Raw genomic sequence first — 15,406 nt, forward strand, 5'->3', positions numbered from 1 at the left:
GCATGGGTAGGCTCCGGGAATTGAACCTGGGTCTCCATCTGGCTTGGCAGGTGAGAATTCTGCCACTGAGCTACTCGCATGGCCCACGTTTATAGTTTTTTAAACTCCTTTTGTTGTCTCAAGTTGCTTTTGCCTGGAGGGCATATTCTGAGAGGAGGGCACAATGAAGAGGACTTTCTCAAGTCTGTCTTTTCCTGTCTAACACAGGGCCAGGGACTCATGAAGAGGGCTTGGACTGCCTCCAGAATGCCTGGGGAAGGGATCAGGAAGGGTGCCAAGAAGAGCTTCTCTGATGGCTCCCCACAGCTGAACTGTTCTGGCCTACCCAGCATATGCAGCTCTTCAGTTAACTGTCCCTCCCAGCTCTGGGGAAACACAGCATTTTAATGTCTCCACCGCCCCTGTCTAGAATTGGTTGAAACCATGGCTGTCCTCAGAGCCAGGCACCCATTGACCCAAATTCATTAGTCAAAAGCCTTGATCAGAGATCAGCATACCCACCCCCTGTTCTTGGGGAAGAGGATTATTATGTCCCTTTTGTCACCAGCTGCCAACCAGGGGCTGGACTGCACAGCAGCCTGCTGTGAGAGTCAGGGTATGGACACCAGTAGCCACTGGGCAGAGAATGTCATGTACTGTTCTTTGCTATAATTTATCAACCTCTTCCTCCTGCTCTTCTCTGGATGGTGTACAGTGTTCTTTTGGCTTCTGCAGTGTCAAAATAGTTGCTTCGTACAGTTCCTGTCTATTTAATAGTTGTTTTAGTGGGAGGACTAAGTCCTGGAACTCCCTACTCCACCTAATCCCTATCCACCTATCTTTTCCCTTCTGAAACTGTTGGAGCGATCTGTACATTCCATGCTCTATTTAGAATCTCTTCCTAGTCCTAAAACTCTACAATAAGTATCAGTTTCTGTCTTCTTAAAAAAACGAAAAACAAAAACAACCCACAGAGTTGGTTTAATCAAGTACTTCTGGTCATTTTTCTCTGTAATTCCTTTAACCTTCCTGTGTTGGCTTTTTCTCTCAAGATGCCTTTTCTCATGGTGGTGAATTGGTTTCAGGCTTCACAGTTACATTCTTCCAAGTGCTGAAGACTAAGAGGGTGTCTCTTTTGGGGTCTTGTATTTCAAAGGAATGAGCAACCCTATGCAGTTGTTCATTAAGAAAACTTCCATTGGCTTAAGTTGAGCCCCATGTCCTTTTCGCAGCAAGTGTCTAGTACAGGGGTAATGCTGCATGCTAACTGGCTTAGGCCTATATTACTGGACCAATAACTGGAGCAGTGGCAATGGTATTGCTTAGAATATCCCCGCCTTTTCCCAGGTCTGGGGTTGGGGTCAGTTTCTGTGGGCTCCATAGTTGAGGATTGGATACTTGAGCAAACATCAAGGTACTCCTAGAAAGAAAGAAAGGGAAATGGATGCTGAATAAATAACCAACAGTGGCCACTCCAGTACTGTTTCTTGTTTTGTTGCCTGCAGTTAATTTATTATTTCATGTGTGTGTTGTGTAAGTCGTTACTGACAGTAGGAATAAAGGAAGGAGACAGGTGGGAGGGGAGGTAAAATCCAGTGTTTGCGCTGTCATCTTAAATCAGAACTCAACAGAATTTTTTAATCTTTTCATTTTTACATTTTTCCTCAATTTATTTTAAAAAGTATTTTTGACTACATCTAAATAACTCATGCAAACTTTAAAACATAGACTATTTTACAATATTTCAGTTACTATGAATAATGAAAAGTTTTCATTTATGTATAAGATATCTGGGGGCATTTTATTTATTAGTAACAAAAAATCGCACTGTAGCTCTAGGAATAAGTTAACAAACATTTTGCATATAGAAGCAAATTTGTGAACCAAATCTGGACACAGTCTCTGTCAATCTACAGGTGACTTTTATAAATGGATTTTTCACACTTGGTCACTGAATGTGACCAATATGTTTCAAATTTTATGGAATGCGCTTGGGGAACTCTGATGGAAGTCAGAACACTAAAAGTTTGTACAGGTGTGATTAGTGTATAGGTAGCAGTTACTCAAGAAGATGGTAAAAGAAATAGAAAATTAAAGTACAAGCAATATGCTTTTTATTACAGAAAGAAGGGAAGCAGGGAGGGAGGGAGGACTTTGGCATTCAGAGTTTGCATGGTCATGAATGACAGTTTATCCATTATTATTTACTTGCTCTTTCCTCTTTGCAATCAGTGAGGTCCTTTTCCAGGGTTTCATTTAGGCTTATATCTGTGCTTATGAAAGTAAACAGAGATAATTTAACTTTTTCTCATCAGTTTTAACCAACTGAACTAATCAGATATAATAAAATAATGATTTACTAAGCAAATACAATTGCAACCCAAAGCTTTTGTTCTTGGAAAATCCTTTCTCAGAGTATTCAGCTTTTCTTCTTCAGCTTGCAGAATTCTCTACACTTCAGCTTTCTGAGAAATGCAGGTAGCACTGATATGTCAGGTCTCTGAAGCTAGTTTTAAGAAGCAGTTTCTGCAGAAATCATAGTTTAAAGCATGAATCAATTTAACATCATATAAACTATAAATTTCAATTTAATTACAGTTTCAGAGTAAGGTGGCATATGCAGAATACAGTGTATATGGAATTCTAAAATAACAGTGCCGTAAAGGAGACTGTAAAATAGTCTCACGTGATGCAGTCTAGATAAAGGATTGTTATTAGAATCGAGATCTTTCTGTTCAAGCTAAAATGGTGTCTCTGGCATCTTGGATTTTCATTTACTATCTCTGTGTGTTTCTCCTCTTTCAATTGGAAAAATATCTGCCATGTCTTTATTTTATACTGCTGTTTTTGGGTTAACCCGATGACAAATTTTTAGGCTCTAGAAAGAATCCTTTTACAATTAAAATGGAGAGGAAGCATGAAAATAATTTCAAATAGTGATAAGAAATAATAGAAAAAAGTGTTAAGTGGGTGGGAAAGAGTTCGAACTACCTGGACACATACCAGGAGTGAATGAATGCCAGTGTGGTTGAACAGTGGTCCATGAAGGGGAAAGTAAAGGGGATGGTCTCTGAGAGGGGGCTGGGACTAGATAAGGTCAGGCTGTTGTAGGTCATGGAATATATGGCAATTAATGCTCAGAATAACAGGAAGTCATTAGAGAGTTTTGAGGACAGGGTGATGTTGTATATTTCTGTGGAGTTAGGTTCCTCCTCAGTAAACTTTTCTAGTCATGACACCGGAGATGATAGATTTTATATCACCTGCAGCTGCAGTTAATTGGTAGTAGCTGCTCTTACTACAGCCTGAGAAGTGAGCTTGACATGACCAGTTAGCATGACCACAATGAATGTTCTGTCACTGCATTGTGTTCTGATAAAAGCAGAGAAAGGGGGAAAATAGAACTTAAAATTTGGAAAATATAAAAAGTACTGGAAGAAGAAATGGAAAGTTTGCCATAATTTAATCACCCAGAGAAGTGTTGATGTCTTTAAGAAAGGAAATACTCGGGTAAGAGATTGTGTTGTATTACTTTTATAAGGTATTTGGCTTTTGCAGGAGCTGGTGGTGCTTTGCCACCTCCACCACCCCAGCTTAATATCTTTGCTGGCAGCTGGGATACGTCCTCGCATGTTGGTGATGGAATTAGCTTCCAAGGGTTCCCTGGATCGTCTGCTCCAGCAGGACAAGGGCAGCCTCACCAGAACCCTGCAGCACAGGATTGCACTACATGTGGCTGATGGCTTGAGGTAATTAGTTCACATTACTTTCTATTTCAGTGCATGATCAAATATAAGTTACTCTCAGGCTTTGACTCTGGTTCCTGGAGAGCAGTGGTTCCAAGTAGCATTGTGTTATACTAACATTCCACAGTTTCAGTGAAAACCCACCATTGTCCAGGTCAAAGTTTGTAATTTCATAAAATGGAAGTAGGAAGACCACGCAAAACCTTACAGCTAGTAGTGGTAGAGTTTGAACCAGGGAGTCCAACTGTAGAGTCTATGATTTAAACTCTATACTTACCTGCCTCCCCTAAAATAGATATAGTAAGTTTCAAAGCATCAAGGGAAGTTGTGTTAGTTTGCCAGCTGCCATTGTACAATATACTAGAACTAAAACGGCTTTTTAAAAGGGGGAATTTAGTAAGTTACAAGTTTACATTTCTAAGGCAATGAAAATGCCCAAATTAAGGCACCAGTTTGGGTTACCTTAATTCAAGAAAGGTCCAAGGGGTTAGGAACATCTTTGTCAGCTATGTAGTCATGTGGCTGGCATCTGCCTCTCCCGGTTCGGGCTTGCTTAACATGCTATGGTGACGCCTGATGGGCTCCAACCATCTCCAGACATCCATGTTTCTGTTCTCCATGTGTCTACATCAGTGTCAGCTCTGCTGAGAAGATTCTGTCGGCTCTGGGGCTTCTGTTGTTTCTCCAGGCTCTGTCGTTCCTGAGATTTCTCCAAAGTGTTTCCTCTTTGGAAACAAAAGGATTCCAATAAACTAATGACTCCACCTGGAATGGGTGGAGTCACGTCCCCATCTAATCAAAAGTTACACCCTCAATTGGGTGTGCCATGTCTTCCTGGAGAGAATCTAGTCAAGTTTCCAACCTACAGTACTGAACAGGAATTAAAAGAAATAGCTGCTCCCACAAGATTGGATCAGGATTAAAACATGGCTGTTCTGGGGTGCATAATACTTTCACACCAGCACAAAAGTATCAAGTATCATTTGATAATTTCAACAAGGAAAGATTGTTCCATACATTTGAAGAGGACTAACACGGTGGGAGTTGGATTGTTCTGTACAACCATAGTGTGTCTCAGAATTCCAGACACAGTCTTGGAGAGGCAGCACAGCACAGTGGAAAGACAGTGGTCTTTGGAGACACAGGACTGGGTTTAATCACTGTTCCAAACACTTAGGAACTGTGATTTTATTAGTCTGTTACTCATATTAAAAAAAATAGATTATATAAAAAAAATTGGTGGGCCATGGTGGCTTAGCAGACAGAGTTCTTGCCTGCCCTGCTGGAGACCCGGGTTCAATTCCTAGTGCCTGCCTGCAAAAAAAGAAAAGAAATGAAAAAAAAAAAAGATTATAAACTGTGACAAAATGCACAAAGATTTGAGAACTTTTGTAATAATCGAACACATTCCAAATGAAATGCTTAATTTCCCCCACATTGCTCCATAATTTGTTCCACATTGGGGTCATCTTTGGTCCCTTCCTTTCTCTCCCATTCCACACCTAATCCTTTAGCAGATCTTTTCCCTTCTTCCATCAAAACATATCTTAATGCAGCTACCTCTCACAATTCCTGTCATTACCACCTGAGTTTAAGCTACTGTCATCTCTTACTGCCTTATTCATCTCTCTGCTTTTGTGTTTTGCTCCTTTATACTGTGTTCTTCACACAACAGGGAGGGTGATTTTTTAACTTAAAGTTTTATCAAGTCTGCCCTGTTATCATTTCTACTCACTTCCTGGTCACAGCACTCAGCCTTTAACTTCCTTGAGGTTGTTTTTCATATGCCAAAAGCTTTTTGCTTACTTTTCCTTTGACTGGGAATATCTGACCCCTAGATAGCTTCGTGTCTCATTCATTCAGTTCTCTCCTCAGAGAGTTTACCCCTGGTGCCAAATAGCCCTCTTTTATCTGAGACAGTACTGCTGCCTGGTGTTCTTTATGTTTTCAGTTGTTAAATTTGTTTATTGTCTGCCTTTGGCATGAGACTCTAAGCTCTTTGAGAGCAGGGACTTCCAATCTTGTTCATCATTATATCCGTAGCAACAGTAAGTGTTTGGTGGCAGGGGGAGGGGTGGAAAGGACAGAGGGAAGAAAACAATGCCTGACCACTCAGAGAATGCAAATTTCCTTCTCTTCCTTTCTGAAAAGGTGTGTATATGCATTTCAGAAATATGAAATGCTGTGTATATGCATTTCAAGAATATGCAGACATGTAAATGGAATGTAGTGTAGGAAAAACAAATGCACAGTTCTTAAAACTAAACACAAAAGCAGGAAGATATATTTATAAGTAGTTTGTGAAGAATTTTGAATATATGTATAAAATAAGTAGAATTCCATCTGAAAGGGAACAGAAGCTATTTTACAACATACACATTAAATGTCCCTGCAGGACACAGGGATTTTTGATTCAGGTTGTTATGTTGGCTTTGAACACCAGGGGGAACCTTGTGTTAAATTAATCTGGGTAATGTGCAAATGTAATTCAAAGTCTTCCTGGTCACTTTTCTTATTTCAACTATCTCAAGGTTCTAGTTCTTTCTGATTCTTCTGTGTAATCCCAAAGCACTCATTTATGTAATGTAGCAATGTTATGTTTTTATTTACTGTTGTTTGAAACACCTCATCTATAAAATAACTTATTCTTACTTTAAAGTAATATACTTACTTTAAAGTAAAATTACCCTTACTTTAAATAGCACATACAGCAGTTTCTGATGAAGTAAATGAAATTCCAGCATACTTTTCTATAATTTGCTTGTTTGTCCTGAGGGTATTGGCAGAACAGTTTTGGATTTTGTGCCACAAAAGGCCAATAGATTATGGTAGCTCTACTGCCTAAATCTTCCATGAGTACAAGTATTTTTTTAAAACAACCTTAATCTTGGTCTTCCCAAATATATTTTAGCGTGAAGCTATAGATACAGAGGTATAAAGAAATAGTAAGCTCATACTCTTTGGAGCCTCTTAAATGATGGAGATGTTTTGAGTGACATAAGAATTTTCTTCATGTTACATTTTCTCTCTTTCCCTGTAGTCTTACCTTCTACTGCTAGTTTACATCTCTAATTCAGTCCACTAGTTTGAACTCTATATCTTAATTACCTTTAAAGACATTTCCAAAATATTCCTATAATTCCATACTTTCAAAAGTGAATTTACTTTCCCTGCTAACTTCCCCGCACTATGGATTGCTCCTTCTCTTGTATCTCTTTGCCTACTCTCTAGGCGAGGATCCTTGTAGGCACATCTAGACCAACCTCCTGCCCCCGAGAGTAGTATGCATTTGTCCATTGGTCCTTGATACTGCTTTACATTATCTCTTGAATAAATCCATTTGTATTATGCCACTAACATTTCCTTAGTCCAGTACCTCCCGGGAATTATCAGAATATTTCTTCTAAAAAGAGAATCTAATTATGCTTAAAATTCCCACTTACCTATAAAGTACATCCAGAATCTTTGGGTTAGCATCAAAACTCCTTCTGTATGCCTCTTGCCATTCTGGCCAGCCTCCTGCCGCTCTGTTGCCTGCATTTGGCATTCTAACCATGCTGAAGAAAGGTCTTGGATTTTTACTTACATTCATGCCTCTCTGTCTTTGCGTATACCAGTCTTCTCTTTCCTCAAATTTGTCTTTATGGAGAACTCACCCTCCTCAAGAATTTGCTCAGATACCACCTCCACTGTGAAGCCTGAGTGCCCAATCAAGAGTTATCCTCACTAACATGTTTCCTGAGCTTGCTTAGTTTAGGACATTGTGTTAGGTGGTGAAGAGTGAAAGGTAGAGGTTACATTATTCTCATCAGGGTTGAAAACTTACACTCTAATGAGAGATTCCACTTCACTAGCTTTAGCTCTGTGCTTTTCCCCACCTCTGCACCCCTAGTGTATGGTTCTTTCCACATTTCTTAAAAGTAACCTCGTTTGAACACCTGTCAGATCTTCTAGACTGTGACCCTCTCAAGAGCAGAATTACAAAGACAGTTTTGTGTTCACTAATGACTGGGCCTTATGGATACCCAATACATATTTGATAAGTAAATGAATGCATTCTATTTTAAGAATCATTCTACTTAGGATGGAATAGTTTATTTTAAATTATGAAGAAAAGGGTTTCTTAGCATTTCTTATTAACATTAAATAATAGATGAGTATATTTTGATAAAAAATGACCATATTCATTGTCGCATAATGTATAAGTTGCCATTAAATTATTTTCAGTAAGACAAGATAAGCACTTATTGGTATTTAAGAAGTTATTTTGCTGTTCTATTAAAAGCTATTAAAACTGTACTTTCAAGATTAAATTCTATAATTGAACATTTTAACCAAGTCAGATAACCCCTTGCTACCTCTGACGTTATTTAACTATTTTTAACCTTTGAAAAGTATTCTGAGAGAGTCTGTATTCTAAAATACAGCAAAAGAGGCATACATTAGGAAAGATTTGGAACCTGTTCAGTGATGTATGATTTGGCTTTAAAATTTTTTCTTCTTAATCTCCCAGCTTTCGTCTTCAGCGGGGCAAGTATAGCTAATGGTCCTTCAGTAAGCCCTTAGTAAATTTTTCTTTCAAGCCATTACTTATTGTTAAGGTCAACCTCATTAGTACATTTGTCTTATTTTTCAGCCAAAAATATGTTTACTGAAATGAATGGGCCTGAAGCCAAATATCCTAACTACGTCCTGGAAGAGAGATGCTCTTCCATTGCAGAAACAATTAAAGGCTGCATACACATGAGGCCATCAGCGTCTCCCTGCCACTCTGCTCCTAATCCCAGTTGCCATGATTGGTACTCAGTAATGGAGTAAAGTGATGGAGTAAATGTTTATTGAAATCACATTAACCGAAACCAAAGCCACAAACAAACAAAGGATTTAAATTTCTCTCCATTAAGTTCTGTGGTGTTCTTTCAAGGTCAATCATTATATATCTGCAAGATCACATGGAGGGTGATGGTAAATTTGGCATTGTGGGTCAAGGGAGACCCTTAGAGTTGGGAAAAGTCAGAAGTTTGTAGGTGTGTAAGGAACCGTGGCAATGGAGTGACTTTAGGGAGGTCTGGTAGTTCTATGGCCATGTTGCAAGAATGGGCAGGACCCTGTTGAGATAAAAACTGTATATTGTTTCTTAATACTAACTAGTCTTTGCTCTTTGCCTGAATTGTCAAAGTCTAGTTGCATATTGTTGCATGATCAGTACCCAAAAGGAAGGACTTTAGTAACACCCAGCCTCATCTTTCTCAAGAGATAGTGATGTATTCACTCCAGTTCTCTGTTCAAAATGTTCTCTGTTAACTTCAGTTTATTACAGAATTGGGTTTACAGTAAATTCTATCTTCAAATAGAGTAATTGATTGGTAGCCATTAAAAAGTCTTAGGTTTTGATTTGTTATTATTGAAAAGTTGAAAATATTTTTAAAATTAGGAAACATGTTAGTCAGAAGAACCAAACATTAGAAGAGAATTGGAAGAGAGAATTTTAAAAGCTGAGATAAACTGCTGGATGGTTTTAAGAAAATAAATATAAATCTCATCAACCCTTGTGTAACATATTTACATTTAAAAATAATTAAAATATTCATATGGTAGCTGGAGGAATCCAGAAAGCATTTTAAATAATTATCGATATATATGAAAGAAATGTCTCTAGAAATTGATACTTTGCCTGAGGTGGTTGTATCCTGAAGTTTAATTTACTTTTCAGAATTGAATAGTTTCTTTTAAAAAGCATATTTCTAAATATTGGACTTGCTTGTTTTGATTTCCTTCTACAATATCCCTTAATTGACATTGAGGTTAAAACAACACAGAATTTTCATACTTTGGATCATGAACAAATGTTCAAGGAAGTGAGGACAAAAATATTATAATATAATCCTATTTTAATAAGATTGCCTCTGTGCCTTCTGGCAGGTATCTCCACTCTGCTATGATTATATACCGTGACTTGAAGCCCCACAATGTGCTGCTGTTCACCCTGTACCCCAACGCTGCAGTCATTGCCAAGATTGCTGACTATGGGATCGCTCAGTACTGCTGCAAAATGGGGATAAAAACGTCAGAGGGCACACCGGGTAGGTGCTGGAGTTTTAAGATGGATAATCATTACCTCAGATGTGAGTTCAGGAGAATGCAAAGACACTGCAGCCTATCATATTGTGAGCAGTTACTTAGGGTATGAGGAATTGTGAACCTTATTATGATCATTATACATCAACGAGTGTGGTTTTCCAGGGCAAAAACCAAATAAAAGGACAAAAGGTTTGATATCATATTATATTTTTTAAAAATTTGATTATTAAAACACTTAAATGTCCCAGCGGTGGTAAAATGTAACATAGCAAAAGTTGTAACAGAGGTACTATGGATATTTAAAAATGAGGCAAAACCACATCCCAGTATAAGATCCTTAACTCTGAAACCCAAAGAGCTCTGACAAACCAAAAATTTTTGTACCAGATTTGATGGCAGAACCTGACCTGAACTGACTTGGTGCTTATTATTATCCTGTCTGTCACCCTCAGTGTGAATATGCATGTTTTGCTGAAGAGATATAAACATATTGATGTAGCACATGAACTTGGAGGGATATCATGACAGAAAAACCCAGGCCTGATCTGTTCCATTTTATCCCACTTCCTCCAGGCTGCTTAATACTTTGTAAGCAAAATTTTCCTTGCTTATCCTGGACCTTTTCTTCATCATTATTGTAAACTCAGCATCAGACTTTATATACCTATAACTTTTAGCACTGTTCCTACCACCCCCCACCCAAACTTTTCCTTCCCCCATGTGATTATGTTTGGAAAATGAAATGGTTCACTCTCATATGTTTTTAATTATCTCCCTGTTTTTTCCTTTTAATGAATCGTCCTGTTAATGTTATATCTTTTAGCATGAAAGCTTCTGGAGAAATAAAAGACCAAGTGGTTGCTAAACCTTTGCCTGTTTTTTATACTAACCCTTACTATGATGCTTTCACCTTGTGTATGCATATAAGTGAAAGGTGATTAATGTGATCCCAGAGAAGACAATAATAGGCACTGACCTTTTCAGAGCATGAACAGTGTGCCTGCCTTATGCTTTGTTCTTTGCATGGGCTGATCATCTCAGATAATCCTTATGACCCTCTGAAGTATATCCTAATGCTAGTCCCAGTGGACAGAAACGAAGGTCTATAGGGAGGTACAAGATGCAAACCCAAGCAGACTGATATGTGAGCCCCTGGCCTGGCACCATCGCAGCTGGTGCTGTGAAGGCAGAAACAGTTCATTTCTTGACAGTGAGCACAGGGCAGTGTCTGTCGACATTTTGAAAGGTAAATATGCAATAGGTCGTTTCGTCTTTGAATAACTTGGACAGTTTTGACTTTAACTCAGCCAAGTGGATATATTTGTATTATATCCTGTTCAGAGTGACAGTTAATTCTGGGTCCTGTGACAGTTGCGCTATTGAACAAGATGGACACTGACTGATGGCTTTAACTCGGTCAATATCCATATAAATACAACAGTCTTAGGGTAAATAAAATGTTATTCTCTGGTTATACACTGACACATGATAGATGGTGAAACACGCTCAACTTAAACTTCTGTGAAAGTGAGAAAGAGAGAAAATAAATAATATATAATCAAACCTAATTCAGTAATTCCTCATATTCTTCATCTCTGGCTCTTTTCTTTCTTTACTCAAAGGAGGCTTATGTGAAAATAATTTCTAAAAAATATTCTTATAAAATGAATCATATTTCCTGTAATTTTATGTGGTAATTGTCATGATAATCTCCCAAGGGAAAATTGTATTTATTTTTCATTCATTTATTCATGTATCTGGTAGTAATTTATTGAACGTTCACCATGTACCAAAGTGGGTTTACCACTTAATAGCTGTGTGATATTTATCAAGATTCTTTTTCTGGGTCTTAGTTTTCATTTCTGTAAAATATGATGAGGAAAAATGCCTGCCTCATAGGGTTTTTATAAAGGTAAAGTGAAATAATCCATGTAAATAGTATAGAACAGGGCTTAGTATGTGGCAGGTTTTCAAGGCATGTTAACAATTGTTCTATTGCTACGTTTGGATAATATGCATGAATAAATGTAAATCTTGCCCTCCAGAAGCAAACATTCTAACGAGAGACAGGGCTATAAACAAATAATTGTAAAATTTTATGTCAGTTTCAATAGGAGGTCTGTGTATAAGGCACAGTGATAGCACAAAGGAACAAGTGATTAACTGAGCTATAAGTCATCAGGATTTCCTTCATAGATGAGATGATTCTAGAATTATAATTTATAGCATGAGCTGGAGGTTTGAACAAAAAATAGGGGGAAGAGGTATGGAGAGGACTTTCCTGGCAAAAGGCACTAAGGTATCAAACAACTTGTCTTATTCAGATAACTGTAGGAAGTTCAGTATGGTTTGAGTGATGAATAGGGAAATAGTTAAGTGTTTTTCAATTCTGGCTGCATATTAGATAATTTGTCAAGTTTTTATTTTTAATATAGCCACCATAGCTGCATCCTTCAGAATTCTATTTTTGTAGGTTTGAAGCAAGGGCTGTCAATCCAGGTCCTACCTTAGAATCCCTTGGAGGATTGTCATTCACCCCCAAAGAATTCTAATTTTGCTAGTCTGGGGTGGGACCTAGTCATTGGTGTTTTTTTTTTTTTTAAAGTTCCCCTGTTCATTCCAGTGCACGTGAAGGGTGGTGACTCATTCATTTAGAATGGAGGTCAAGGGTGTCTGCAGTTTTTTTAAGTATGAGAAATGGTTCTGACATTTAGGCCAGTGTGAGAACCGCTTTTCAGGCTTATGAAGGGCTTTTTAAGTTATGCCAAATGGTTTAATCTTTGTAAGTTATGGGACTCCATTGAAAAATATTCTTATTTGTTAGCAAAAGGTTCCTATTCTCTGCCTAACATAGACAGTGCTGTTCATTGCCTATAGAAGGATTATAGGGTAGATGGGCAGATTAAGTTTCAGATTGTCCATGGGGAAAAAATGTTATTTATAAAATAACTTTTAATAAGACAATTAGCATGTACTCTAGACTTTTTAAGAATATGAACCTGTGAAATAAACAAAAGTTACGGTACTGAATAAACATGAATAAAGTTTAGAATTGTATTTAAACAAAAGCTTAATCAAATTAATTTAATCTTTCTCACTGAGAAAGAGATATATAGAGAGATAAATATGTCTTAGTGAACAATTGGCTGTCTGGAATCTAATAAACATGGGCCCTGGAGTCAGATTATCTGGGCTTGCTCTACAATTAACTAGGTGAGTGAGGCTTTCATTACCTAATTTTATTTTACTATAAAATAGTTTCTAATAGTAATAGGATTATTATTACTATCCTATGGGATAGTTGTAAAAATTAAATAAGTAATCCATATAACATGCTTAGAATAATGCCTGGTATATATAAAATACTTAGAATAATGCCTTTACCATTTCTGATTCCAGTTCAGGCTTCTCATCAGGGGCCACTGGACTCCTTTTGGGTTCCCCTTACCTGTGCTATGACCTGGGAGCTCTGTAGGGCCCACAAGGCTCACCTCATTTGTTTCCTGTCTCTCAGGATCAGTTTCCTGTGGTCCTACTGCCCAGTATGAAAACTATTTCTATATTGTCTGGTTATTTAGTTGTTTGATGCAGGTTGGTAAATCTAATTTCTGTTACTGGAAGCAGAAATGACACATGTTTAAATAAATGACTTGAGCAGCCCAGCACAACAATGTACATTTAATATTTCGGTTAGCACTTTGTCTTTTTAGTTTTTCAGGGCCATAGGTGTTAAGCAGGTTAACCACACAGTATGGTAGTGTGGTCCATGAGTAACAACCATAGACCAGTCACAATCAGATACCTCACATCCCTTTGTAAAGACGCCGGAAATGTGCCTACTGTGCCTAATTACCTTTCCTAATGGCAGGTAATATTAAAAGTGTTAATTTCTGTCTCAAATTAAATTCAGTGATGAACAGATTGAATAGCTTGAAAATTTATTCTGCCTTGGTGACAACTATAATTGAATATAAGACAGGAATTCTTGAAGAAATTATTGCTGCTCCTCTAGGGGAGCCCATAGTGATAAGGATACACATAGAATAGTTTGGAGGACCCTCTCATGATTTAGATTGATGATCAAACTTTATGTTGGTAGCTTAAGTTTTAACACCCTTCAGCCCTCCTTTCTCCCACTCCCCTATTTTTGCTTTTTAATGTAAAGAACTACATGGAGGCATCTCAAGCAAGCAAGTTTGATTTGCAAAGCATAAGGGCACAAGTTAAAAGCAGCAAATGTTGCTGAGCAGGCCAGTAGATGTTTTCCAAATGCATTAGTAGGAACAATTCTTAACATATAGTTGACATGGAGGTGTATCTATTTCTGAGTCCAGACGTGCTTAAGCTTTTTTAATATATAAATATCATTCTATAAATTCTGCTTTTTAAATTTGTACTCTTTTTCTACTTGACAATATTTCGTGGAAAATCTGTCAAATATCAGTTTTAATAATTGTGTAATATCTCACTGCTAGCATGTACTCTAATTTACTTAATCAGTCCTATTTTAATATGTATACATTTTTCCTTGTTTCGATATTGTTGATAGTGCTTAAGTAATAAACTTGTAAATTTAAGATTTTCATTTATTGAACTATTTATTAAACATTAAATACCTAGGAATACTGCTGCTGGCTATACACATTTTGAATTTGGATAGTCTTTCTAATTGCCCTCTAGAAAGGTTGTGTCATTTCATATTCCTGCATGGAAATAAATGAAGACACCCAAATGAGAACTAGTAAAGGCTGTATATCCAGAGCTTGCTATAGCTAGAGAGTCAGCCACCATCACTTGGGTTTGGCAGAGACTCAGAGGTAGGCAGAGGAATGGGAGAGCTTTATAGGAAACAAAAGGAGAAGACTTCACATAATGCCCTGGTTGGAGGCTTTTGGCTTGAGGAAGCTGAAGATGGCTAACTAGAGGCAGGGGGTCAGTATCCTATTTTTATATATGGTCTGACCATTGTCCATTTGCATATTTGGTCCATCACCCAATATTTTAATTACAGCAACCATTTCCCATTCTGGGTTTGTTAGTCTTTTTAATCTTTATAATCAATAGGTAAGAAGTGATAATTTGATGTTGTTTTACTTTTTCAAATATTGATTTGCTTATTTTTTTTGTGGCCAAGTACCCTTTTATATATTAGACATATATTTTTCCTGTCATGTTTCGTATCTAATGCATTTACCTGTATTTTTCTTACTGATTTATAAAAGCTGATTTTAGTTAATATTGACTCCTTGTCTAATTAATATATTATACATTTTTCAGCTTATTATTTGTTTTTTAATCTCATTTATGGCATTTTGCTATTGAGGGGTTTTAGGATTTTAGGTAGACAAATTTTCTGTTCTCTTACCTTTCTGTTCCATTTTCTGGTCTCTGATTTTCCTAACATGTTTAGGCAGTGATGTGCCAAGGGCAGGCAGGGGTAGTGATTTATTAATTTTATATTCCCTGAAGATAATGCTCACACCCCAAGTCTTTCCACTCCTACCACCCCCACCCTAATTATACCTCAGTATAATCACTGTACTTAGAAAGTGATTAGGAAGGCCTTTCAGATCCCAGTATTATCAATTTATTTATTAATG

At 37.4% G+C, this 15,406-nt stretch overlaps 1 protein-coding gene and 1 long non-coding RNA gene across 5 annotated transcripts in view; one reads left to right on the plus strand and one right to left on the minus strand.

Annotated features, from left to right (window-relative positions):
- The window catches only part of LRRK2 (leucine rich repeat kinase 2), a 156,028-nt gene that overhangs the window by 110,918 nt on the left and 29,704 nt on the right, over positions 1-15,406 (plus strand). For both annotated transcript variants that reach the window (XM_077170530.1, XM_077170531.1), the window contains exons 40-41: positions 3,538-3,728; positions 9,648-9,808. In XM_077170530.1, coding sequence (XP_077026645.1) covers positions 3,538-3,728; positions 9,648-9,808 — 352 coding nt within the window. The remainder of the gene's footprint in view (positions 1-3,537; positions 3,729-9,647; positions 9,809-15,406) is intronic.
- LOC143691687 (uncharacterized) lies at positions 2,071-10,799 on the minus strand. 3 transcript variants are annotated; one of them, XR_013179653.1, is made up of 3 exons: positions 10,783-10,799; positions 4,188-4,450; positions 2,071-2,505 (listed from the first exon to the last, which is right to left on the minus strand). It is a non-coding gene; the product is annotated as an uncharacterized LOC143691687 (long non-coding RNA). The 3 variants fall into 3 exon arrangements; XR_013179654.1 differs by lacking the exon at positions 10,783-10,799 and adding an exon at positions 7,552-7,568; XR_013179655.1 differs by lacking the exon at positions 10,783-10,799 and adding an exon at positions 7,312-7,328.

The sequence above is a fragment of the Tamandua tetradactyla genome, chromosome 7, assembly GCF_023851605.1.
Source record: "Tamandua tetradactyla isolate mTamTet1 chromosome 7, mTamTet1.pri, whole genome shotgun sequence".
NCBI classification, from domain to species: domain Eukaryota; kingdom Metazoa; phylum Chordata; class Mammalia; order Pilosa; family Myrmecophagidae; genus Tamandua; species Tamandua tetradactyla.